The sequence below is a fragment of the Penicillium manginii genome, assembly GCF_028828005.1.
Source record: "Penicillium manginii strain IBT 31320 chromosome Unknown utg000009l:1.0-3297300.0:1.0-3298630.0, whole genome shotgun sequence".
In the NCBI taxonomy this organism is placed as follows: domain Eukaryota; kingdom Fungi; phylum Ascomycota; class Eurotiomycetes; order Eurotiales; family Aspergillaceae; genus Penicillium; species Penicillium manginii.
Window position 1 is genome coordinate 399,467 of NW_026643110.1, and position 24,989 is coordinate 424,455.

The following is a 24,989-nucleotide window of genomic DNA, read 5'->3' on the forward strand; positions in this document are numbered from 1 at the left end:
CTCTAGGGAGGAGTGTCCCATGCAGACTACTCTCACGGTACTACAGATATCTAGGACATGTTTAGTCAACAGGCATATAAGTAGACAAATCTGTATTTTTGATATCTCCGGGCACTCCAAGTATGCAAATGTAAAGCGATGCCCTCGTTGATATCACATGGGGAAATAAGGTCACCTGACTCCGACCCGCGGACAACCGCGTCGCAGGTTGGTCATGTACGGCCTCAACACTCTTTCCTTGGGCTTTATTTTCTTTAGCTTTGTTGAATGGTAAAGATCTAGTCTGATTATATTGGGCCATGAAACCTTTGGAATATGTTGACAAGGAGCTTGTATAAAGTATATAAGGTGTTCGTATATTCCTACTAACTACTAACCATTTGTTGACTGTGACTCAGCAAATCAGTTACTGCATAGTATGCTTTGGATGCACTATACCCCACACAGAACATACGGGATTATCTACCCTGATTATTAGTAAATATTAATTTCAATTATAGTTTAGTGGTCTACTGACTCTATTCCGTACATACGAGACTTTTCCCAAAACGTTGGGGTCGGTCGATTTCGGCTGGACTGAACTGGTGGACCTTCCCGCATTCCTCTCGCTCCACTCCACTTCTCCCCCCCATCCACCTCAACCTACTTTCTCCCAACTTCCCATTCCTCCCCCTCAACAATTGATATATTGAATATTCAACTGTATCAACTGCATCGATTGTATCAATTGAATTGAATTGACAGTGCCACTTCACGATGCCCCCCGTCGGTGCTGGGCTGTGGCGCTCCTTGCCCGCTCACCAAGTCTATGGCGCCAACACTAACGTCGGCAAGACAATCGTCTCCACCGTTCTCTGCAATGCCATCCAGAACCAGAGAAAGAAGGCCGCCTTCTTGAAACCCGTCTCTACTGGCGCTCTAGACGATGCCGATGACCGGTGCGTGCTCTCATCCGCGTTCTATTGATCAAAACAAATACGGCTTAACTGACTCAATGACAGCCATTTGTCGCGATTCGGAGCTGGTACCCTCACCAAATGTCTCTACCAGTTCGATGAACCGGTTAGCCCACATCTTGCGGCGAAGCAGAAGATGGTGAGTGGCTCACTGATCTACCCGGGCCGATTACCTCAACTAACTTTGTCAGATCCCACGAGATGATGATCTACTCGCCTCAATCCACCAGACCCTGTCTGACTGGGCTCGGTCAGACATTGATCTCGCCTTGGTGGAAACCGCTGGTGGAGTTCACTCACCAGGTCCTAATAGGAATTCTCAAGCGGACCTCTATCGGCCCCTCCGGCTGCCCATTGTCCTAGTAGCCGATTCGCGTCTGGGAGGCATTTCTTCCTCCATTTCCGCGTATGAATCATTGGTTCTCCGTGGTTACGACATTCAGTCTGTGCTGTTGTTCCGTGACGACTACTACCAAAACCATGAATATCTAGCCGACTACTTCAACAAGAAAAGTATCCCGCTGGTCTCGCTCTCCGCACCACCCCCGCGGCCCGCAGTGGAGAATGTCGACACCCAAGCCAAGGACGAGGAAGCCATGTATTCCTACTACCGTCAAGTCTCCGCGGAGTCAGACATCCTTCGTTTACTCGAAGAATTGAACACCAAGAATCAGAGCCGTATCGCACGATTAGAGGAGATGGCCGATCGGGCACAAGATTTGATCTGGTATCCTTTCACTCAACACCAGGGCATGAAATCAAAGGACATCACTGTCATCGACTCTGCTCATGATGATTACTTCCAAACTTTTGGATCGAGTCAATCGAAGAAGTCGAATGCGGAATTGAGGCCAACCTTTGATGGTTCGGCTTCGTGGTGGACGCAAGGATTAGGCCATGGCAACCCTGACCTGTCTCTCTCGGCTGCCTATGCTGCTGGTCGCTATGGCCATGTCATGTTTGCCGGTGCTGTTCATGAGCCTGCACTCTCACTCGCAGATCGCCTCCTGAAGACTATTGGCAACCCGCGCTTCACGAAGGTTTTCTACACTGACAATGGCAGCACCGGAATGGAAGTGGCCGTGAAGATGGGCCTCCGTGCCGCTTGTGATCGATATGGCTGGGATGCTAGTCAGGAGAAGATCAGCATCCTTGGCCTCAAGGGAAGCTATCATGGTGATACTATCGGTGTGATGGACTGCTCGGAGCCTTCTACCTTCAACCAAAAAGTCGAGTGGTACCGCGGTCGGGGTCACTGGTTTGACTTCCCTCTGGTCAAGATGGTCAACGGTACCTGGAAGGTTGAAGTCCCTGCCGAGTTGAAGGCCGAACTGGGCTCCGAGGATGCCCAATTCGAATCACTTGGGTCTGTGTTCGATCTCGAGAAGCGTTTGAGCTCAGAGGCCGCTGAAAGATACAAGACTTATATCCACAGCACAATCAAGGACCTCGTCGAGCGCCACGGTATGAAGTTTGGCGCTTTGATCCTAGAGCCCGTTATATTGGGAGCAGGTGGCATGTTATTCTGGTAAGTTCTCCAATATGTATCACTCGACCGTTCATTTTCATGCTGACAATTTCACACAGCGATCCTCTTTTCCAACGTTGCTTGACCGATGTTGTCCGTGATCACCCAGAGCTCTTCTCTCCCAATGCTTCGTCGCCAAAATCAGCCCCATCCTGGTCTGGCCTACCAGTCATCTTCGACGAAGTTTTCACTGGTCTCTACCGTCTCGGTCGCCCATCATCTGCATCCTTCCTCGACGTGCACCCCGATATCGCTGTAAACGCCAAGCTGCTGACGGGTGGCTTGATTCCTCTTTGTACCACCGTGGCAAGTCAAGAAATCTTTGACACATTCTCAAGTCCGGAGAAGAGTGACGCTTTGCTTCATGGTCACAGCTACACGGCCCATGCCGTAGGCTGCACTGTTGCCGTTGATTCTCTCCGGACGATGGACGACATGGACAAGAATGGGTCGTGGGATGGTTTCAAAGCGGACTGGGATTCTAAGTCAGCGAATTCGACCAGTTCAGGATCCTCCGACGTTTGGAGTGTGTGGTCACAAAGCCTCCTTCAAGACCTCTCTCGCGCTGAGGCGGTCGAGAGCGTGTTTGGTATCGGTACAGTTCTCAGCGTCTCCTTGCGGGATGCTCAGGGTGGAGGTAAGCACAATTCCTTTGATTATCCATCAAAACGCAGTCTAACAAATGAACAGGTTATACATCCACGGCTGCAAAGGGCCTTCAGCAGAAGCTGGCGGCTGGTGGAGATCAATTCAACGTCCATTCACGGGTTCTGGGTAATGTTCTCTACTTGATGTCCAGTGTCACGTCCAAGCCTGAGTCACTCCAAGAACTGGAGAAGCTTCTCCGCTCGGCCTTGATTTAACGAAACGAATCATATCATCAGGTCGCTTTGCGCGAGGCTAGGAAATACATAAACCATCGAGTTTCAAGGGGACTGTACATAGTATGTAAGGCAAGCAATCAAAAATCATTTGACAATCTTCAATTCCTTCAATAGCCTCAAGTTCCTATGGCCCTAGTAGTGCTAGTTGTAAATAAATACTAGTTATACGTCATAATAGGTACTGGTATAGGTAACAATCGTATAGCTAGGTAGTTATATATTACTGGTACCTACCTACCTACCTACTTTGGTAGGAGATAGAGGAACCCCCCCCCTTCCGCTCCTTCCAAGGTTCTATATGCCAGCGCGCCTTCCCATTCTAGACCAAAGGTTCATATATGTAGAGAATTGCCCCCCAAATCTTCTTTCCCCTCAATTATTTCCTCCCATCTCATCAAGAAACCAAATCTACAATTCTATTTCGTGACATCCAAATCCCTGTTCTATAACCATGAGTGACTATCTTCCCGGTGAACACTGAGCTGGAATCTGTCACTGGTAGGAGGGGGAGGATGGGCATTGCTCGTGATGAGGAGCTGGAGTTTTCGACAGCTCTCTACTACATTCGGACTACTCCGTATATCTCTCATGATAAGATGGGTCTCTCGAAGCATTACCGGAGTCTGTGCAAAAGTACCCTTCGGCGGGACGTCAAGCCATCGCGCCGAAACTTGGCTAAATGGCCCTGTGGAGGACGGTGTGGCAAGGAGGACTGCGATCAAAAGTTCCCGACGAGTACTCTTCAGATCGCTCGCATCCACCACGCCAAGGACTACACTGCCGAGTGTCGACTGGGCTGCGGGAAGGTATTCAAACACCTGTACAGCCGGGACAGTCACGAGAAGAAGAGCTGCAAGAAACGCCTGGGTTACGTCGAAACGGAGAAGCCAAAGCGTGCTCGAAGGCGCAAGGTCGAAGCACCACCATCTCGAACCTCTGATAGTGGCCGTCTCGATTATAGCGGTGTTATTGCCAATTTCATCCTGGTCCATAGCCCGCAACGTCTCATCACAGATGAAGCAGCATTGATTGCGAACGGGCTACCCACCGACGCGACTCATCGAGGCGACCCGATTTATCGGAAAGAACTTGTTTGTCGATAGCCAGGTTGCATCAATCGCAGGAAGATATATGCATCTGCCGAGACCTTCAGGGCAGCTTCGCTATGAAAATAAAGAGAAGCATGAGCTCGATACTCCAGCGCACACCGTGGGGAAGTCTAATGCCTATATTGACAGGCAACATGCGGAAGAACTCCAGTCTCTTTCCTTGTCGGCACAGGTCTTGACCATAAGAAGAGAAGGCAATCCTTTTTTCTTGCCGGATTACTGCTGGTTGGTTCCCTGCCCCCTTCATCCGTCGAAACCTGGTTTGGATACCGGAAATAAGAAGGAGGATGAGGATGAGAATGATGATATTGTATTTTCTTTCAAAAGTTTCCAAGGTCAATCTTTGGAATGTCTTATACTAATATTTTCTCTGTGTGTTTTTTGAATACCTGATGATATCCGATCTGTTTGTTCTCCATCACACTCTCACTTCTCCCGTATACTGAGTTACGATTCTAGCCCAATAATTGAACTTGGAATTGAAAGTCGTAGAGGAATAAAAAGGGATACGGACAGCAGTTATTTTGTTAAGGGAAAATGGGTGAAGTTGAAATATTTCAAATTGTGACTAAAGCAGGCGTTCGCATTGATCCTAGTGTAAAAGATACATCGAACATTGACTTTTAAGGGAGCGTGCCAGTAGTACACGTGTGGCTGCCTATATCTACCTAACAACTCGGCTCTCATATACACGTTCTTCTGAAGCAATAAAAAAAAACCATGCTCAGGGCAACTCGATCATCACTCCCAGCACCGATGGCACTGTCTACCTCATATGCAACCCCCGACACCATTGGAAGTGCATGGAGAAGTAGAAGAAGAGAAAGGACAAACTCAGGACCTGCTTAGGTATCGATGCCTAAGTAGATGCTATCAGGGTGGGTACCAGCACCATAACAACAGTGAATAACCATTTGGCTCTATACCTTGTGCTTTTGGTGGGTCACGTGTCGCCATAGTGTAGAGAAAGCGATGGCGTACCCGGCACCTTCCTCTTCTCAACCAGTCGTCCCATTTCTTCAAGAACCCAGTTCGATCTCTATTTCGTGATAACTGAATCCCTGTTATTGTGACAATGAGTGAATTTCTTCCCGGTGTTAACGGCCCCGCCACTGGCTATAGCCAAGCTGAGGCTTCTGAGCACGCGGAAGACCTGGTGCTGTTGGTAGACGCCACGGCGAACGACTCGGATGGGAGTACAAACCAGGTCGACGGTGAGTTTCCCGAAGAGAACATTGTCGAAGAGACCTACTTTGTTGCTGATTCGCAGGATACGATCCTTTTTGTGGCCCGGGCAACGAGTTCAGATCTGGCTGGAACCGACGCCATTCACGAGAGGCTCAGAGAATCGCTGCTGCTCACTAGCCGAGAGTATGAGAAAGCTTATGCCGAAATCCAATGTGATGTGGAGTACCTGACCTTCGTGCAAAGCTCGGACCGTGCCTTCGTCCCATATGTGGAAGCCAAGTTCGCTGAGCTCTTTGCGAAGCAGGATTCAGTCGATGCAAGACTGATTGCTGTGATGAATGTCTTCGATGGGCTAACCACTCACGAGGCTTCTCTTTACTACCTGCTCGAAGGCCACACACACATGTGCGAGTTCTTCGTTTTCGAGGACCATCCCGGCGAGGAGGTTTCCCGAGGTCGAAGGTTCTTCCAGGTGGACACTGATCAGGCTTGCCAGATACGTCGAGGGGATAAAATTCTTATCTATGATGCAGGAGTTCTTGACGAGGTGGAATCCGATACTAGATCTGGCATTGTCTATGACGATGATCTGGAATTCTCGACCGCCCTCTACGTTCGGGCTATTCGGTATATCTGCCAGCAAAAAAGAGGTGTCTCGAAACATTTCCAGAAGCGGGTCTCTTAGGAGAAGCATCAGAATGAATGGCCAAAGCAGACTGTGGGGAAGCCTAATGTCTATGTTGAAAAGCAGCATGTGGATGGACTCCTGTATATTGCCTTGTCGGCACAGGGTTTCGCTGATCTGGAGAAGATGTGGCCCACTCGCAGTTGATGTGGCGTTTTCTTCTTATTTATTTAATCTTCTTTTTGTTCTAGGATGGGGGTGAGACCGGGCCAGACCAGATGGAGAGTGGACTTCGGGACCCCACCAGTCTGTGTGTGTTTATGTGTGTCGAATGCTGTCATGGGCGATGTGTCAGACGCTGAAATCGGGCAGCGGCTTTCAGACCTCACTGGAGTGGATGTCGGGCAATGCCTTCGGGCAATGGCTTTCAGACCTCACTGGTGTAGATGTCGGGCGATGCCTTCGGGCAATGGCTTTCAGACCTCACTGGTGTAGATGTCGGGCGATGCCTTCGGGCAATGGCTTTCAGACCTCACTGGTGTAGATGTCGGGCGATGCCTTCGGGCAATGCTTTTCGGATCTTACCCGCGTGCCCTGATACCACCCTCAATGATTAGCATTCACTAGCTCAATTCGTTTCTTAGTCTATTTTGACGAGGATAGAATGAAAGAATTTGAAAGCACAACCCTTTTCCTGAAGTAGTTTTCGATTGAATCGTATATGAGAGAAGGTTTCGTCGAGCTCTTACAGCTACGCATCCGTTGTTGTGACGCTGGCACTTTATGAAATTTGACCTATACGCGATCCCAGATGCCATCTTATCTGATGTGATTTGATTTAAGCTAGCAGTGCGAACAAAGACTAACGACACTAGAGCAAAAGCCCGAGGGGCCAGAAATACTTCCTGCTCCAATATCCCTAAGGCCAGAAATGTCAAAATTTAAACTACGGACATTCTTAGGACGAAAATATTGAATTAGGCCACTACACTTTTTCGTGAAACGCAAGTATAACGAATCTGAGCAACGCATGGAAGACAACATTCAGATCATGACACGTTGAATGAACCTAGTCTGCCCCAAAGATCTTACTTGCGCTGCCTCATGTCATCCATGTCTTCAAGACAGCGACGACAGTAATGTCTTGGCTCGAAAAGATCCTAACAGTCCGCATTGATCTTACTACTGCTATGCCAGGTACAGTGATATTCAAATCAGATTTACCTCTACACTCTTTGAAATTAATTCCCGAATTCTATTTTCAAACACGCTAATCCGATTAAGGTAATTCCATCGATACTCTGCTTCCTAGAATGGAATCCGTATTTTACATAACGCGGGTGACCTAGTCCTTTGTAAGTTACAGGAAACTGCTAAACATACGACACCACGCTACTCATGATCCTTTCGGAGTTCGGCTTGGTATTTATATGCCTGAGTTCAAGGTTATTCCCGTGGCTTTCCACGTTTTGTTCAATGTCAACTAAGTTTGATTTGAAATAGAAATTCCACCCATGACTTCTGCTTTACAAGACTTGGTGGGGATCGAATCCCCGTTTGGCCCACGGGGCCAGTCTTCGCTTGCCTTTTGGCCGGCGTGCTTTCGTACGTGCTAAAAGTAGATTTCTGAGATACCAAAATGCTTCAGCTACTTCGACCAGTTCAAGTGAGCTTTTGGCTATTACTCCTGCAATCATAGTGTTGTGAGTAGACCTTATTTAACTCAAGAGCTTTTTTGAAACACAGCTTGCTAGAGAAGGATGAAAAAATACCAGCTAATACACCAGATTGCTATTTGTCCGCAGCATTCACTCAATTTTGCTTGCTTACATGAGAAAGGCTATGTATCATGGGCGGGTAAGTAAACGTTCTTCCGGATCTTTCCTTGTTTGGTATCACACCGGGCTAATCTGGATATGGCATGGTTCAGGATCCCTGTTTGAAGAGTATGTCGCCGAGGGCACGTATCCCTTCAAAAAATCTGTGATCATCGTTAATAAAAGAGACCACTAGAATTTAGTTCAGCAAATTGAGTCCGATATCTACGTAAAGAACGCAAGCTAGAATATTAATAAGGCCTGGGTGTTCCTGTTCCACACTGTGCTTTGCAAACTAATGTGCAGTAATTGAATATGTGTAGTTAAACGATGATCCGCTGTGTGACCAATTTGCATCAACGTCAAAATAATTTAATCTATAGAGGCCATCTCCTAATGTAAAAAATCTTGGAAGAGCATGATACACATTTCAAACACCGAGAAATTCAAAATTGAGTAAAACTTTCAGCAATATACTCTTAGGCGGCTTAAATGCCAAGTCACCAGAGATAAACATCAAGAAATCCTTCAAGGTGGCGTTTCAATACTTACAGGGGTGGTGAGGGGCATGAAAAGGAGGAATACTACGCTACCCCCAGAATGTCACTTCCCCTCTTTTTCACTACCCTGTTCTTCACTTTTCACTACTTGACAGAGACACGATGCCAAAAATTCTGTGTTTGGAAAATCCTTTACTTGGTAAGACATATTAGTTTCAGTTTATAATTTTCGGCTGTAATGACACCTTCATTAGATATTCAGGCCTTCGGGTATGACTGCTGCCGACGCGAATCTGGTCTAATTATTCTTCTAACGACATAAAAGGACTCTGGAGCTTCTTGATAAGTATGGGCTAAAAGCCAACGATGCCATTCTCGCCGCAGAGTTCCACAAGGGTCTCTTTGATGACCTGATTGATAACTGGTCGGCGGAAACGACCGCAGGTGGTGGTGCTCAGAACACAGCAAGAGGGTCACAAGTATGACGACAATTTCTTAGCTTCTTCGCCATCTTTTTCTTTACCTCCTTGGAAGTGACTGAAAGTTTCCCTAGTATATGCTTCCACCCGACAGTGTCGTCTATATCGGATGCGTCGGTAATGATAGTTATGCTGAAACCTTGCGAGAGTCGTGCCAAAAAGCAGGGGTTCGCACGGAATACCTCGTCGATGGGACACATTCAACAGGTCGATGCGGCGTTATTATCACAGACAAAAACAGAAGCCTCTGCACCGAGCTAGGTGCCGCTAATCATTACAAATTAGAACATCTGCAGCGGCCCGATATATGGAAGATTGTCCAGTCGGCGCAGATCTATTTTGTCGGTGGATACCATCTAACCGTCTGTCCCGAGGCGGCTTTGGCCCTGGCGAAAGAAGCCGCTGCTAAAAACAAAGTATCGCTCGCTTTTCCGTCTTTTCTTAGCCCGTGCCAACGTGTTGACTGGTAGTTTCACTAGATTTTCGTTATGTCGCTATCTGCTCCCTTCATTCCAGCTGCATTCAAAGATGCGCTTGACAAGACCGAGCCATTCTGGGATTACATTGTGGGTAACGAGAGTGAAGCCCTGGCATGGGCACAATCACATGGAGTAAAGGTAATAAGTAGCCGTCTATTGAAAGATTGTCTAAAAATGAGGTCTTTTTTCACAGAACTAACGTGAAGAAAGTCCGAGTCTATTCCTGCGATCGCCGAGCATATTGCCAACCTACCAAAAGCAAACGTTCAAAGACCCCGGGTTGTATTAATTACTCAAGGTTCTTCTCCCACGGTCATTGCGGTATCTGGAGCTCCAGGATATAAGGAGATCCCTGTTCGCAAGATTTCTGCCGAGGAAATCATTGACACGACCGGTGCTGGGTGAGTAGCCCTAGGTTTTTGAACGGGTAACCACATTTGAAAGATCACAAGGCTAATATAATTACTATCTATCCAGTGATGCTTTTGCAGGAGGACTTCTGGCCGGTATTATAGGACAAGAATCGCTAGAAACCTCTGTCGACATGGGACATTGGCTAGCACACCAAGGGATAAAACAAACGGGCCCGAAGTAAGTCAAAAGATCTAGCAGTGCCTACCTTTGTCCTTACTGAAAATTATAGCTATCCGCTTCCAAATCAGTCGTACACAACGGCATAAAATATTTCATACAAATTCCTCGGCTGTTAACTGTCCAGTTTAACAAGGCAGAAATTATCCATTGACAGTGAAGCGTACTGCGGGTTTCAACAACTATCTCTCATGTTTTCTTCACAATTGTCTTCTGATAGTGCTAGAAACCCATTGATATAAGCTGATTCTAGATTCCAGGGAAGACTATTGACATCGGAGTAAGGTGTGCAATTCATATGAAACCTACTCACATTTATATATAATGGATTTTGGCTCCAGATGGGTTGCAGAGAAAGAAACTTTGGCCGATCCGAGAATATTCCCCGCGACGGCTTTTCCGTCGATGGGTCTGCAATATTATGACCCAAAATCTCCTAAACCTGTCGCGTCATGCAAAGTTACATTTTCAAGCTCGGAAAAAACATACGTCATCGGATTGATAAGATGCGTCGGTGGTCAAAAAACGGTGTCAGAGGAATGCGAGGACATGCGATGGTGTGTATATGGTAGCCCGTGCCTGTATTATGGGCTCAAGAGCCAATATGGCACATTTATTCTTCATTACGGTCAAAATATGACCTAACTCACCAAAAAAGCCGCGTAGCAGAGCAGGCCCATCCAATTGAATTGGCAGAATAGCCGTGGGGAAGACATTGTAATGTGACTAGAGCCGAGCGAAATGGAGGGACCGAGGACGACTAGTCTTGGATATTTAGAACGGGGAATTCGAAATTGAGTGGCCTGAAGAAGGGAAAACAGAGGAAATGCAACTTTTATAGCGCTCTCCTACACTTATAGTGGAGACATTCAACCCCGCTACGATTCAGAAGCTCGTTCGTGTCTAGCTCCTAGGAGCATCAGATGGCTGGTATCTCTGCTAGCTTATATCCTTGGCGTCCGAGGATCTATGTTGAGAAGGCCTCCCCATCCCCCCTGGGGTATCATCAAATCCTCAACACCCCTATCAGCCTCTCTGAGCCATGAACCTACCAAGTATATTCATACTCCAACCCACATTTTCTACTCTGAAAAATCCAGTTCCTCTTTATTCCAGATAACAAAGCTCCGATATTCGCGCCTGGGTTGAACACGCTCCTATTACTCAATACAATCACTAGTGTATGGCTTATGGTTTAGAATTTAGGCCAAGTATGCGAGTCAACTTTGCTCGCCAATTGTGGTCTTTCAGCTTGTTTATTATGATGAAACCAGGTCATCAATTTTGATCAACTCAGATGGCTCCTAGGAACCTAATAAATTATTATTGGTAGCTAATTAGTGAAGATAGCTTACAAAACGCGCACAAAATAATGTGTAGTCTGATAGGTTCCCGGGAATAATTCCTAGTAAGAGCTCTAGGCGTAGCCAACCAACGTTATATCAAAAAATCATTAAAGCATCCACAAAGCCTCCCAAACAAATCTCCAAGATGCCCCGTGTATCAGCTTACTCCTTCACTTCAACATGAACAGTAGCCGCCTTGCCCTCCGACTCCCTGGCTTGCTCCTTCATATCCGCAACAGCAATCTCACCAATATCAACCGCGTCATCGCCATCGAAGTACTTGGCAATTTCCTCCATGGGAGTATACCGGGTTTCGATCAAGAAGGTGTAAATAACAAAGACCTCCGCTCCAAGGAAGACGCAGTAGACAATGTAATACTTCCAGCCAATGGCGTCGAGAGCAATCGCGTTGATGTACTGGTTGAAGAAGAGGGCCGCAGTGACGCAGAAGTTCAGCCAGGTGAAACCCTTGGCACGGAGACCGTAGGGGAGAATTTCGGTGGTGTAGGTTGCCATCAGACCGGATCTGAGAGGAAACCTTATGTCAGTGGCTGTTGGTATAAGACTTTGGTAGATGGATGAGTACTTACTTTATATCGTAGAATACTCCGTAGAGAACGGTCAGGACGACGAAAATGTATCCCAACGCCTGATTAGCCGCGATCGCGTACCGAGCTGAGACGATAGTCCATGCATTGAAGACCACGAACGTGCCAACCGTCGAAACCATGTAGACCGGTCGTCGTCCCAACCTATCGATGAAAAAGGCCAGGGTGAAGTTGGTGATCAAGGCCTCGGACTTGATACCAGCGTTGATTCCAAGCTGCGTAGAGGCCTTGGTGATACCAACACTGTCCATGACTTGCTTGAGATAGTAAGAGATCAGACCATTGCCACTCCATTGACTGAAGAGGCCCAGAGCGGTGATTAGACCAATTCGCTTGCGGTTGCCCTTGGTCTTCAAGAAGTCAACCCAGCGAGTTTGGTCGATCTCCTTGTCCAGATCGATGGCGGCCTTGATCTCGGCATACTCCAGGTGCACAAATGCGTCATCCTGGTCTCCCTCACCATGGTACTTGACGAGAATTCGCATGGCTTCATCGTGTCTTCCCTTGCTCATTAGCCAACGGGGGCTTTCTGGCATGAGCCAGATACCACAAACGATGACAATGGTGCAAATAGCCTGCAACAGGCTGGGCAGACGCCACGACCAGTCGCTCTATGGAAGAAAGAATGTCAGTTGAGAACAAGTGTATCCAGGATAGCTGTTTGGCGATGATACATACCTGAATCTTCAATGTACCCAATGTCACCCAGCTAGCAATGAACGCACCAGAGTGATAAGAAGCACCACTAAGCGTGACAAGAACGGCACGATCTTGAGGATGCGCAATCTCTGCAATCAAAAGCGGAGCACTACCAAGAACAAGACAATCACCAAATCCAATAAGCAGACGAGCAGCAATGAACATGCCAAAGCCAGTAGCGCCAGACTGCAAACCAACAGCAAGTAACATAATAAGACATCCAACGAAACAACCCAGCCTACGGCCCCAGGCATCAATCATGTAAGGCACAACGAACAGACCGAGCAGAGAACCAAGACTCATGGAGGCATTAAAGAGACCCAGAAGCGAGCCGTGAGGGTGCCCGAAGTATTCCTGCCAGTAAGAAAGAGTTTGAAGACCGTTCATCATGGAACCGTCGAAACCGTTCGCAGTGTTGGTCATGATCAGGATGACGATGTAGATGTACAGGGTCCGCATATTCTTCCTCTTCCACCATGGTACGCGTTTGAACTCCTGGTGCGCGAACAAGAAGTGTCCCTTTGTCGGCTTAACCGGTAGGATCTTCTGGCTCGGCTTCGGGGGCCGGAACCGTAACGCCATGATTGCTGTAGCGTGCGCTAGACTGGATGTAGGTGAAGACGAGAAAGGCAAAAGAGGTGGAACAAGTTAATGAGTCCACTTCTCACTGCAGTCAGGGATGAAAAGGAGCTTTTAATCAGGAAAAAGGCCCCTCCTTATGAATCTAGAGACAGCCATGAGCTTGACAACCCTTGTCCTCCGTACAGATGGTGGCTTGATCGATTCCCGGCTGTATTGTCCCCCAACCGGGCTTGTCACGACATGTTGCCACCTCATTTAGTGTTAGTGAATAGCTTGAGCTGACTAAGGGTTATATTTGCCTGTTCTGCATTTTACCGAAAAGATTGGCATTTTCTTGGTATGCTCGTATCCTTGACGCGCTATCTCTTGGGTTCATGATCCTTCATAGCTCGGTGGTGCATACTCCAGACCGCGCGGGCTGTGGGGGACTGGGGGTGGGAGACTTGGGAGACTTAGGGTTAGCGGTAGACACTTGCGGGGGCCCGAGAGGGGCTGCCTAGTCCAGCTAGACCTTATTTGGTAAGAGGATGATTAACTTAACGTTGGTTTCACTGGGTTTAACTGGGTTTAACTGGAGGTCGAAACTTACAGTGATCCCGCCGGCAAGTGGAGGGTTCAGCATTAGCCGAGCTTGAGAGAGCGTTTACTTGCTTTGATGTTAATCTCAGCCACTTTACTAGTTAAGCTTGCCGGGAAGCGCGTATAAGTTACAAACATGTCGATCTAGTAGTCGTCAGGCATAGCATGTAGTTAATATTCATTAAAGCTTTGATCGACACGGAAATGCAAATCCCCTCTTTTTAAGCGGATTCTCTATCCGCAAACCCGTTGATAATCAACAGCCTAACCGATTGCTCGCCCAGTAATTGCCAAGAGGAGCTATCCGTGTGATTCATTTGACTACTGTATGTACTATTCCTTTCGGAGCAATTGTGGGGGAGAGCCTCTTTTGGACCTTGAGCTCCAATTTAGCCTATACAGCCTGCTTGGCATCCCTGCTTGGTGGCCTATCAACAGCCTAATTTACCCCCTCATCCAGTTGCATGCAGCTAACAAAGCCATGTACTGACCTGTAAAAGATACAGTTGGAAGCCAAAGTCCCCTCCTGGCTTATCTTTCCTTATCAAATCATGACTCTACAGTGCAGCCCAACTCGGATAGTGGTCAGGTCTCGTCGTGTATTGGCTAGCTCCTGCGGGACTATCTCCCAGAACTTGCCTAAATTTCAACTGTACCCCTCTCATACACGATCGAGCAAGATTTGGTCAAACATGGCGAATCAGTGCTACGCGACTACTTAGCATGTGGGCTAATGGGGTTAATGCGTGCTGTAGAATATCTGCGAATATGACACCTGTGGGAGTGTGGAACAGAAGGCGCTAGCTAGTCCTGGCTAATATTTAGCAAGCGGAGTATCTCAATCGGCATATTTAAGTGTTTTACCCAAGGTGGGGTGAAGTGAAAGAACATATATTATTCCTCTAACCTTCAATCTCTGCATTGTGTGAGCTAACCATGTCGGATACAGTCAACCCTATCATCTCAGGCTTCGCGCCCGATCCATCCGTGGTCTTGGTGGGCGACTGGTTTTATCTCGTAAATTCCAGTTTCCACGCTTTCCCCGGTCTACCTATCTACGCCTCTCAAGATCTGGTATCATGGAAGCAGATCGGTAAGTCCCCCGTCGTTTAGTAGATGGGAGAGACAATTAGGGCTTCCGCTAACATGCGAGCGCACAGGAAATGCAATCCACCGCCAATCCCAGCTTAGCCTCGCAAAGTCGCAGGCAAACCTTTACCCGGTGGATGATGGCAAGTTCTTGGTCGGGAGTGGAGGCTTATACGCGCCCACGATCCGTCATCACCAGGGCAAATTCCATGTCGTCTGTACCAATATCATCCGTGCAGAGGGGAAGAACAGGGACGCGACGGAGAATTTTATAGTTTCCACCGATGATATCTGGTCAGGCACATGGAGCGACCCGGTCTACTTCAATTTCGAGGGAATCGACCCGAGTCTTCTGTTCGATGATGATGGAAAAGTCTACCTGCAAGGGTCCGGTGGAATAGGCCCAGGCACCACGATCAACCTCTTCGAAATCGACCTCAAGACCGGCGCAAAATTGACCGAGGAGATGATCATCTGGAACGGTACTGGTGACATTTACCCCGAGGGGCCGCACTTGTATAAGGTCAAGGGCTGGTATTACTTGCTCATTGCGGAGGGTGGTACCCATGGCGGGCATATGGTGACGATGGCACGCTCTCAGAATGTCTTTGGCCCGTATGACTCGTGTCCAAGCAACCCCGTCCTCACGGCGCGTGGTACTCAAGAGTATGTCCAGTATACCGGCCACTGTGAACTCTTCCAGGACAAGGAGGGCCAATGGTGGGGAACCTGCATTGGAGGCCGTCTAGAGGACCAAGGGAGATGCCCCATGGGCCGCGAGACCTTTTTGACCCGGGTCGACTGGGAGGGCGACTGGCCAGTCTTTGATCAAGTGAAACTGAGCCCCCGCAACCTTTCAGCAACCCGTTCGAGCTCGCACCTCACGGCTGAAGCTGGGTTGGACTATCTCTACATTCGAGATGCTATCATGAGCAATTATCGGATCGAGAATAACCATTCATCCCTGACATTGACTGCATCATCGGTCGATTTGTCTAACCCGACAGACAGCCCGACCTTCATTGGCAAGCGGCAACGGAAATTATGCGGCAGCAGCTCTGCAGTCCTCGAAGGAATCGAGGATTCTTGGAGCTCTGCAAAGATCCAGGCTGGTCTCGCCTGTTACAAAGAAGAGCATCGCTTTTTAAGAATATACTACGACCCTTCTCAGCAAGCGGTGGTTCTTGAACTGGTAAATACTGGCCAGAAGATTGTTCGAACTGAGAAAGCTACTCTCGAGGAAGTCCCTCGCTCGCTGCTTTTCCGGATAGAGTACACAGAGAAGCAATATTCTCTGCTTTATTCATTCCAACCTCACGTTGGAAATGACTGGACGTGCCTTGGAACGGTTGATACTTTGGACATGACTGATCCTGATTTTACTGGCCCCGTTATTGGCGTCTACGCTGTTGGGCAGACGAAGGGTGTGCAAGTTCATTTTGAGGGTCTAAGTGTCGAGTAACTGTTAGAATCGATAGAATCGACACCTTTTTTTTTCTCACACCTTGGCGCCACGATGGTCTAGTTAGACTATTGAGGACGACCCAAGCACTTTTCAGTATTAAGGTAGGCTTCAGGTAGTCTGGACCATCCGATTAACTAGAGAGGCGCTAGTTACTCAATCGAATTGAACCATTTTAACTATCATTCCTGTTAAAGCCTGCTGGTCACAGTCCATCTACAGGTGTGAATTTTTCAATAGAAGAAACAAAAAACTTGTATTATGTATTAGGGCCTAAAGGCACCAACTCTTAAGTAGGCATGTCTACTTCATGATTTGAACTTTGAAAATTTCAGGCATTAAAGCCCCGGGCCAAGAAGAGCACATTTCACAAAACCTAACTATGTGCTTCAGTGGACGCTGGCTGAATATGAACGGGCACAGTAAAGTTATACTGTGCATCAGGCCTAGGGAGCGTCTCAATAACCGCTGGGCTACCCTTCAATGTAAACTCGAAAGTCAAGTCCTCGGAGTTGTCTAATGCAATCTTGTAATGCCCTGGGAAAATAACGAGACTTCCATTCTCATCAGCTCGTGCCAGTGAGCCGAGAGTGAGAGGCAAGTCTGCCACTTGATCGCTTCCGTGAGCAATGCTGTGGAGACGCACGTATGACGAGAGGGACTTGTTTGGTCGTGGAGCCGGGCCTGCATCCTTGCTGGAAAGGAACAGCAAGCTAACGTAGTCAGAAGTTTCATGGCCGACGTTTTTGACTCGTGCCTTGACAGTGGTAAAGGGTGTGTTGTCATTGATCGAACCGCCAAAATTTCTTTGGCATGAGGCAACAAGGTCCTGAATGTTGTATTCCCAGTTTAAAGCCTCTTCCCAGTCAAACTTGAATTTTGTGTAGTGAAGACCGTAGCCGAATGGGATCACCGGTTTTCCGGTGTACCATTTGTATGTTCGTCCGGGATATGAATCTTTAGGGCGAAGGTTGATGTCGAAGATATTCACCTGGTCGGCATAGCTGGCGGGATACTGCGTGACTGGTAGTCTGCCAGCAGGTGATCGTTTGCCCACAAGGACATCAATAAGAGCAGTGCCTCCGCTTTGACTGGGATATCCCGCCCAAACCAGAGCCTGGATATCTTTGTTCTTCAAAATGGCGCTGTCATCAACCTGGCCGCCTCCGAATTGGACAACTACCATTGGCTTCGAGATCTTGGACAAGCTCTTGATGAGATCGAGTTGGTTTCCAGGCCAAGAGAGTGAAGTCCGATCAAGTGTTTCGGACTCGAGGGAGTTGTCGATGCCACCAAGATAAACAATCAAATCAGACTTCTTTGCGGCTGCTAGCGCTGCTTCAAATCCAGTAGTATTCTGATTATTGATTGCCGTACCCATGGCATAATTCACTTTCCACCTCAGGTCGCTCTCAAATGCTTCCAATGGGCTGATCAAGTATGGTGCATCACCAGAGTAATCGCCTTGCATTTGAGTCGTCGCGTTTGCGAATGGTCCAATCACGGCGACACTCTTAAATTTATGCGGAGAGTCCAAAGGAAGAAGGTCGTCATTTTTGAGAAGTACCATACCTTCGACTGCAGCCTCATACGCGAGCGCCTCTGCCGCAGGGGTAGATACGTCCGAGAAATCGAGATGGTCATACTTTCCGCCATCGAAGAAGCCGACCGTAAACAATGCGGAATATAGTCTTGCCAAGGACTGGTCCATGACTTCGACTGAGGTCTGGTTTGCTGCGAGAGATTCGTTAAGCTTTAGGTATGAGGAACCACATTCCAAATCAACACCGGCATTAAGAGCAACGGAGGCTGCTGCTTCTTCGGTGTCGGTAAAGTTGTGGTATTGCCAGATATCTGTGACTGCGCCGCAGTCAGACACCACGTAGTGATAGTCTGCATTGAAATTCCAGTGCTTTCTGAGTACCTCATCAAGAAGGTATTCATTCGCACAGGCTGGAATGCCGGAAACCGAATTGTACGAACACATAATGCTTCCTACATCCGTGTCACGCACACAAGTCTTGAACGGAGCCAGGAAATAATCACTCAGATCTTGCTGGGTAGGGTTGTAGTTATTACCATATCTGCCCGTCTCCAAGTCGTAGACCGCGTAATGCTTGCATGTTGCAATGACCTGCTTGTTCTTCGGGTCATCACCCTGAAGTCCCGGAACAAAATTGCGAATATAATTCTGTGCGACAAAAGTATCCTCGCCGGGCGTCTCTTGCCCTCTTCCCCATCGAGGATCCCTGAAACCATTGATATTAGGGGCCCAGAAATCGAATCCCGAAAATCCATTGTTGCCAAATGCTCGCCCTTCTTTGCCAATTACTTCAGCGATTCTCCGAATCAAAGCGTCATCGAAGGAAGCCGCTGTCAGGATCGGTGCAGGGAAGCTTGTGGCATAGCTGAAATTGGCTGGTTTGGAAGTGAATTGCACACCCGGTGCAGAGCCAACACCATGCGTTGCCTCACTCCACCACTCGTAGGAAGGCAAGCCGAGGCGGGCAGATCCGGCTGAAGCATCTACAAGATTGAGGATCTTTTCCTCCAGGGTCAGGGATTTGACAAGCGAATCGACTCTCTCTGCAATGCTCAACGAAGTATCACAGATAGGGTGACTGCAGAGGGGCTGTGTTTGGCACGCTGGCACAAATTTAGTGTTCACTCCGCCCCCTTGTGGATTCGAGATCTTATACAAAGACATACTAAATACAGTTACGATGTTAGCACCTTTTTCTCTTTTAAGTTTTGCATTCGACTTACACATAGCCTCCTCCACATGAGCTGGATGTTTCAGTTGCGCATTTCGAGTTGCAGCTGCTGTCATCTGTCTTGGTCGCGAGGCTGAAATCGGGCTCACTCCCACAGAAACATTGCCTATTTAGGGTTCAGCTTGCGAATCAACGGTTCTATCGATTAAAAGACTGTTCGCTTACGTTCCAAACTCGATGCCACCATAAGCAAAACCTCGTTGACCGCACCAGTTGGCACAGTACTGAGGCGTCATACCAATGGTGCTAAGTTTCGCTGCCGTCAAAATGCTCACTTTGGGATCTAAGTAACACCCAACGTAGCTTTTTGAGGCATCGTAGGCTGCTTTCGATGCTGAATTGTCACCATTGCAGACAGATGCTGCGTGGACGCCGGTGTGTACTGCTATGAGAGATAGCAGTACTGTTGCACCAGCGCGAAAGGACTGAGATGGTGCCATGATGATTCCCTTCCGATTTCTGCGCCCAAAGAAACAGGAGACTCGTAGTCTTTACCCAGGAAAAATCTATAGGATAATAACTCACTCTCCAGGGCTATGACGAACAAGTCTAAGTGATTTCTGGATACTTAAATATGTGCTGCTGCATATCGAAATTCCTGCTTAAAGAATTTCGTCATCGATCCCTAGGCTAAATTACGGATCTCATAATTAGTCGGATATACTCCGACTCGATGCCCGCGATGTTTCTTCTTGGTTTGTCTTGAAGATCTCCGGTGTGGAACGAGGGGTAGGTAACAATTCACTGAGAACGGGCCATCGGTTGTCTTCCCCACATACTCCGGTGACAGGCCCGGGACTATACGTTGACATAACACCAATGCCAGCGAATAACACACCCGTACAGATTCCAATTGTCGAAGAATAAATGATAAAGTGCTTAATAGGAGCTTCTAGATTATTGTATCATTGCAGAACTTAGTAACAACTCGTATTTCGAATTTCAACTCGAATTGGAAAGCGGGGAACATCGCTAAGGAAGGATGGCAACCTGTTCAAGACACCCACGGCGGAGAAGCAGGGAAAGAAAAAAGTGAGCGCCTAGAATAACATGCACTACAGGCAGTGGTTGACATGGCTATTTGCCGAAGAAGACCCTGGAAAAGCTTCCCCGCAAAATCTGACAACCCTGGCGGCAATTGGACCCTTAGGAACCGGCGCGTCTGCGGGTATTTTCAAGGTAGTTATTCTCCGTTCTTTCAAACCGAGACATGATTCAAGGTGGCGGAGATTGTCTGAAAGCTTCTAGAATACCGTCCAAATCTTGTCTGAATTTGGTGATAAATTGAAAAGCTCGGGCTAGCAAGTGATCTTTACAGGTAAGCAGTAAGCAATGAGCGGCATCTAGAAGTGCCGACGACACTATACCCCTGCTTGTGCCCCGCCTAAACTATGGAGAATACTGAATCATGAAAAGTCAATCGATTCCATTAGGCTAATAGAAGTAAACCTAAATGGAAAGATCGTCCATTGCGATCATAAGTTATGCATGCTCACCTTTAGCCTGAATCTCAATGTTACAATGCTTGTCTTAGAACTAACGGCTAAAAGTTTGTGCAGCGAAGGATCAGGGCTTCAATGACGTTGAAATTTCTCAACACGGACGTTTCCCTGATTTCAATTGAAAGGGAACCTGGAGTCCCGGCGCACATATCAAAACAATATAAATACTACGGCGAAGATTTGGACGAGATGCTTGAAGCCCAAGAGGAAAGAGCCCAATTGGGATAGCTGCAGTCTAGGAGCTTTCTCACTGATATACCCGAATTAGAAATATGCTCACCAAGCTTTTGCTCCTCTGTCTGGCCGGCCTCAGTTGTGTGGAATCGGTCAGGCCTCCGTTGAAGCCACCACCACCACCACCACCTCCCCCTCCTCCAAAAAACCCACCAACACCGCCACCACGGCCGTGGTCCACTTTTGCAGAGAATGTCATCTACCAACCTGACTCCAAGAACTCTGTTCTATATCCCCGGCAAGTCGAACTATCGGATGGAAATCTCCTTGCGACAGCTTCGTTTGCGGGCGATAAAACTCCATACTTCCCCGTATTCCAAAGTGCAGATGGTGGTGCTACCTGGTCCTGGATCTCCAACTTGACTGACCAGGTGAATGGATTGGGAATGTCAGCCCAGCCTGCGCTGGCAGAGTTACCATTTGCTGTTGGCGATTTTCCTGTAGGCACAGTTTTGGCCAGTGGAAACAGCTGGGGAAGCAGGAGCACGAACATTGATATCTATGCTAGTAAAGATAAGGGTCATACCTGGAAGTTCTCAGTAACGTGGCGAGAGGCAGTGGGCCGGATACTACCAATGGAAATCCATGCATTTGGGAGCCATTTATCGAGTGAGTTGTGCTCCGCCCATACTAATCTTTGTTCCAGGCACTGAACGCGGGAATTCTAGATTTTTCAACCACACTATCGGCGTGTTCTACTCCGATCAGCGTGACCCCCTGCACGGTCAGAAGCTTGCTCACCAGGAATCGGCGGACTTGAAATCCTGGGGACCCGTGATAGATGATGTGGCCTATCTCAACTATACAGCTCGTCCTGGAATGACCATCATCTCCTATATCCCTCCTCTGGAGAAGTGGATATTGGTGCACGAGTTCCCAGGAGGAGACAGCTGGTCTGGGGTGGGCTATCCGGTTTACTACCGAATAGCTAACAGTCCTTTTGATTTCCGCTTTGCCTATGGTATCCCCATCATGGTTGATGGAGTCCAGCCCAACGCATCTCCTTATGTGGTTTGGTCGCCATCCGGCGGTGATAATGGAACTATCGTCGTTAGCGACGCTGATCACAGTGGTGTTTTCACCAATCAAGCCGGTGGCCAGCCTGATCAGTGGGAATTGCATGACACACCTCAGGCACCGGCATACAGCCGGAGTTTACATGTCTTTGAGAAGTACCCCGATCATTTGATGATCCTAGGTGCAGGCGTATTTGATGCAACGGTAAATCTACCGCTTTATCTCAGCGTTGTGAGCGTAGAAGATACCTTGAAGAAGCCACCCGGGAGATAGAGAAACTTTGCTGGTCAGAATGATCAAGCTGGCCGAGAGTGACTGAGCCTTGAATAGCATAAGGAGGGATGGAAACTTGAGATAGTAAGAATCAAAGTTCCAAGAGATATCCTAGCACTAAGCAGATTTCACTGCCCGTAATCCCTTTTCTCTAAAAATATAACAAAGCATGCGCAACAATTGAAGCAGTCCCTTTCTTCTTAATTGGAGTTCTGTTAGCCAAAAATTGGATATGCGGGCCTTGTTTGAGGATGTGCTGTCAATTAGTACCGAAACGCCAAATACCACACGGAAGGTACCATGACATGGTCTGAAAGCCCCTTCCCCTGACTAGACGTGAACCAACCACGCGTCCCACCGCCAAAAACCTCTGAAAGAAGCCTCCGATTCAAAATATAACTGGCCGTGTAATTAGCTACATGTTAACGCTACTACTGGCTTACTGAGCGTTTCCTTCCCTCCCGTGGAGAATTTCAATTACTCCAGAATGCATACCCATATCGGCTCGGATAAAACCTCAATTTTCGGGTCGGAGACTTGGTGTGTCTAGATTGAGACTGGCATCTCCAGACTGAGCATGGCCGTCAGCAAATAGCGCGGCCAACGGAATCTGCTCCTCGTAATCGGGGATCCAGTACTGCGCTCGATGGTCTATTTGGCTGGAAATCGGCGATGCAACTCTTCGGGATCCTGATCGTAGCACCGGTGGTCATGCATCAGTGCGGCTTGCGAATGCCGTCGACGCTCCTCAGTTCGTTGCTCTTCCTGGGCTTGGGCCATTCCAACCTGGTTCATTACGGCTCTAGCCACAGGAAAGAGCTGGGGTCCCAGGGAGGGGGTTTGAAAAGGATCAAAGTGTGGGTGGACATGTATTGATCGAATGCCCGCCACTCCCTCTTTATTGCCAGTGGGATTCTCATGGACCGAGCGAAGACGAAAACTCAGGTGAGGAAGGTGGGCAAGGACAGAAGAAGGAGTATCGTGAATTCTCCGGTGATATTCGTCCGAAACAATCTCGTTTATTTCTTGCAGCAAGATGTTTAAAGTATGTGGTGGTTCGCTAAAGGGAGCCACGCTTAGGGGAAAAAGTCCAGTTCAGTACCCGTCAAAATTCTGATTGCATTCGCAAAAAAAGAATCTCGTCCATTTCTTGCAGCAAGAGATTTAGAGCCTGTGGTGGACCACCAAGAGGAGTCATCATGATGATTAGGCGAGAAGGTAGAAATAGTATGACAAGAATGGAGGAAGAAAAAGAACTTGAAGAATTTTGGTGTTGTTGTTTGTCTTGCCTTCCATTTTCTATACTTCGGGAACTGCGTTTTCCAGATCGGCTTGTTGGTAAGTGCCCAGGTGGTGATTGGGAAAACGATCGATACTAATAGTTCGGGAATGGAATATTGTCGTCAATGATATTGTAATAAGATATATTCGATTACGGGGATGGTGATGGATTCATAACCTTATTGTAGCTAGCTAAGTGTTTGTTCTATGGTGAACCTGGTGAGAGATATTGACGGCATCCATAATTACTTGATGGCTTTCCCGGTTGAGTGCAAGGAAATATGGTGCTGATTCAAGTTGGCTGGATATTGTAAAGTTGATGTTGTTCACAACTGGCATCACACCTGTATTCAACTTCACGCTTGACGGCATAGGAATTGTTTGGAATATGAAAAGCCGTCTGTGATGGGAAATACTGCAAGACGAGTAAATATTACCATCCATACTGTACCACTGTATAGGGCAGAGCTAGCTAGACCTTGTAGCCTTTTCCAGCCACTGAAAATGCCCCAGATACATTCGCTGTATCACCGAATATTATATTCAGCGTTTATCGAACCCGGTATGCAGATTGTGATCCGCATGTATGACGTCCTGCAGAAGATAGGCGCGCGCCAGTTCGGTCTCGCTGAGTATGACCTTCAGCGCTCAAATCAAAGTAAAGAGCCTATTTTATTCATCCATGCGGTCTGTAGAAGATAGGCCAGAATGAGCCATAAGATAGGCGTGTCGTCCTCCCGTTCGCGCATGGTAAAGGCCAACGATTATCATTTCGAAGTCCTTATCCAAGACCGTACGAGACCCTCGCAGCCCTATCGCCCATAGCCGGGTTATTCGCGGTCTGATTTGATCTTGACAGTGCAGAGATATCGGTTCAAGATCTCGCAGCCGTGAAGCCTTTCCGTGTGGCACTTCGTCGAGATAGATTCTAGTTTAGATCTGCTTCATGCTGGCTGGCCAAAACTTTCTGATTCGTAGTAATCGGCTCTGTGTGCCCTGTGTGCCCTAGAAAGGGTGAAGTGTTTCTGGATAGCACTTACGTCCACAGTGAAGCTCGCGAAACCCGGTGACTCGATGCTGCGATTAAAGGAGAGCGTTGTATAGGAGGACAGGCCGGTCATGAAGAATCTTGCCTGCGGCAGGCATTTCCAACACACCAGCTTTTGAAATGTCGACTTCCAACAATCACCTTCATATAGTACTGGAATGTGTTCAGCGAGTTTGCACGATCGCAGCTGGTGTCATAGTCTCCAGGCGAGACGGAAGGGAAGACAGGCTCCCAGTCGTAACGCATCTCAGTCCACATTTGCTTTATCTGAGCCAGAGATTTCGGGACGGAGATTTGGCTACTGCATGCCAGTCTCGGCCCGAGTAAAGTGTGTCTGAG

General features: G+C 47.9%; 9 protein-coding genes across 9 annotated transcripts; 6 read left to right on the plus strand and 3 right to left on the minus strand.

Moving 5' to 3' along the window:
- Positions 1-756: 756 nt before the first annotated feature.
- bioDA (adenosylmethionine-8-amino-7-oxononanoate aminotransferase) lies at positions 757-3,347 on the plus strand (the record flags this gene model as incomplete). Its single annotated transcript, XM_057108566.1, has 5 exons — positions 757-938; positions 1,002-1,095; positions 1,148-2,484; positions 2,544-3,121; positions 3,175-3,347. 5 exons carry the CDS (start codon positions 757-759, stop codon positions 3,345-3,347), a joined length of 2,364 nt encoding a protein of 787 aa, XP_056953667.1.
- Positions 3,348-3,880: 533 nt separating this feature from the next.
- Positions 3,881-4,471, plus strand: N7533_011917 (uncharacterized protein; the record flags this gene model as incomplete). The annotated part of the gene is made up of 1 exon (XM_057108567.1): positions 3,881-4,471. The coding sequence occupies one exon, from the start codon at positions 3,881-3,883 to the stop codon at positions 4,469-4,471; it is 591 nt and encodes a 196-aa protein (XP_056953668.1).
- Positions 4,472-5,552: 1,081 nt separating this feature from the next.
- Positions 5,553-6,350, plus strand: N7533_011918 (uncharacterized protein; the record flags this gene model as incomplete). Its single annotated transcript, XM_057108568.1, has 1 exon — positions 5,553-6,350. The coding sequence occupies one exon, from the start codon at positions 5,553-5,555 to the stop codon at positions 6,348-6,350; it is 798 nt and encodes a 265-aa protein (XP_056953669.1).
- A 2,419-nt stretch (positions 6,351-8,769) lies between these two features.
- N7533_011919 (Adenosine kinase) lies at positions 8,770-10,245 on the plus strand (the record flags this gene model as incomplete). The annotated part of the gene is made up of 8 exons (XM_057108569.1): positions 8,770-8,806; positions 8,862-8,877; positions 8,933-9,086; positions 9,161-9,502; positions 9,566-9,703; positions 9,776-9,966; positions 10,043-10,156; positions 10,209-10,245. The coding sequence occupies 8 exons, from the start codon at positions 8,770-8,772 to the stop codon at positions 10,243-10,245; spliced, it is 1,029 nt and encodes a 342-aa protein (XP_056953670.1).
- A 1,419-nt stretch (positions 10,246-11,664) lies between these two features.
- Positions 11,665-13,391, minus strand: N7533_011920 (putative hexose transporter; the record flags this gene model as incomplete). Its single annotated transcript, XM_057108570.1, has 3 exons — positions 11,665-12,028; positions 12,093-12,721; positions 12,789-13,391. The coding sequence occupies 3 exons, from the start codon at positions 13,389-13,391 to the stop codon at positions 11,665-11,667; spliced, it is 1,596 nt and encodes a 531-aa protein (XP_056953671.1).
- A 1,515-nt stretch (positions 13,392-14,906) lies between these two features.
- Positions 14,907-16,521, plus strand: N7533_011921 (putative xylosidase/arabinosidase; the record flags this gene model as incomplete). Its single annotated transcript, XM_057108571.1, has 2 exons — positions 14,907-15,063; positions 15,131-16,521. 2 exons carry the CDS (start codon positions 14,907-14,909, stop codon positions 16,519-16,521), a joined length of 1,548 nt encoding a protein of 515 aa, XP_056953672.1.
- Positions 16,522-16,897: 376 nt separating this feature from the next.
- N7533_011922 (uncharacterized protein) lies at positions 16,898-19,735 on the minus strand (the record flags this gene model as incomplete). The annotated part of the gene is made up of 3 exons (XM_057108572.1): positions 16,898-19,229; positions 19,288-19,401; positions 19,461-19,735. The coding sequence occupies 3 exons, from the start codon at positions 19,733-19,735 to the stop codon at positions 16,898-16,900; spliced, it is 2,721 nt and encodes a 906-aa protein (XP_056953673.1).
- A 1,334-nt stretch (positions 19,736-21,069) lies between these two features.
- Positions 21,070-22,321, plus strand: N7533_011923 (sialidase family protein; the record flags this gene model as incomplete). The annotated part of the gene is made up of 2 exons (XM_057108573.1): positions 21,070-21,640; positions 21,678-22,321. 2 exons carry the CDS (start codon positions 21,070-21,072, stop codon positions 22,319-22,321), a joined length of 1,215 nt encoding a protein of 404 aa, XP_056953674.1.
- A 517-nt stretch (positions 22,322-22,838) lies between these two features.
- N7533_011924 (uncharacterized protein) lies at positions 22,839-23,116 on the minus strand (the record flags this gene model as incomplete). Its single annotated transcript, XM_057108574.1, has 2 exons — positions 22,839-22,980; positions 23,025-23,116. 2 exons carry the CDS (start codon positions 23,114-23,116, stop codon positions 22,839-22,841), a joined length of 234 nt encoding a protein of 77 aa, XP_056953675.1.
- Positions 23,117-24,989: the final 1,873 nt, after the last annotated feature.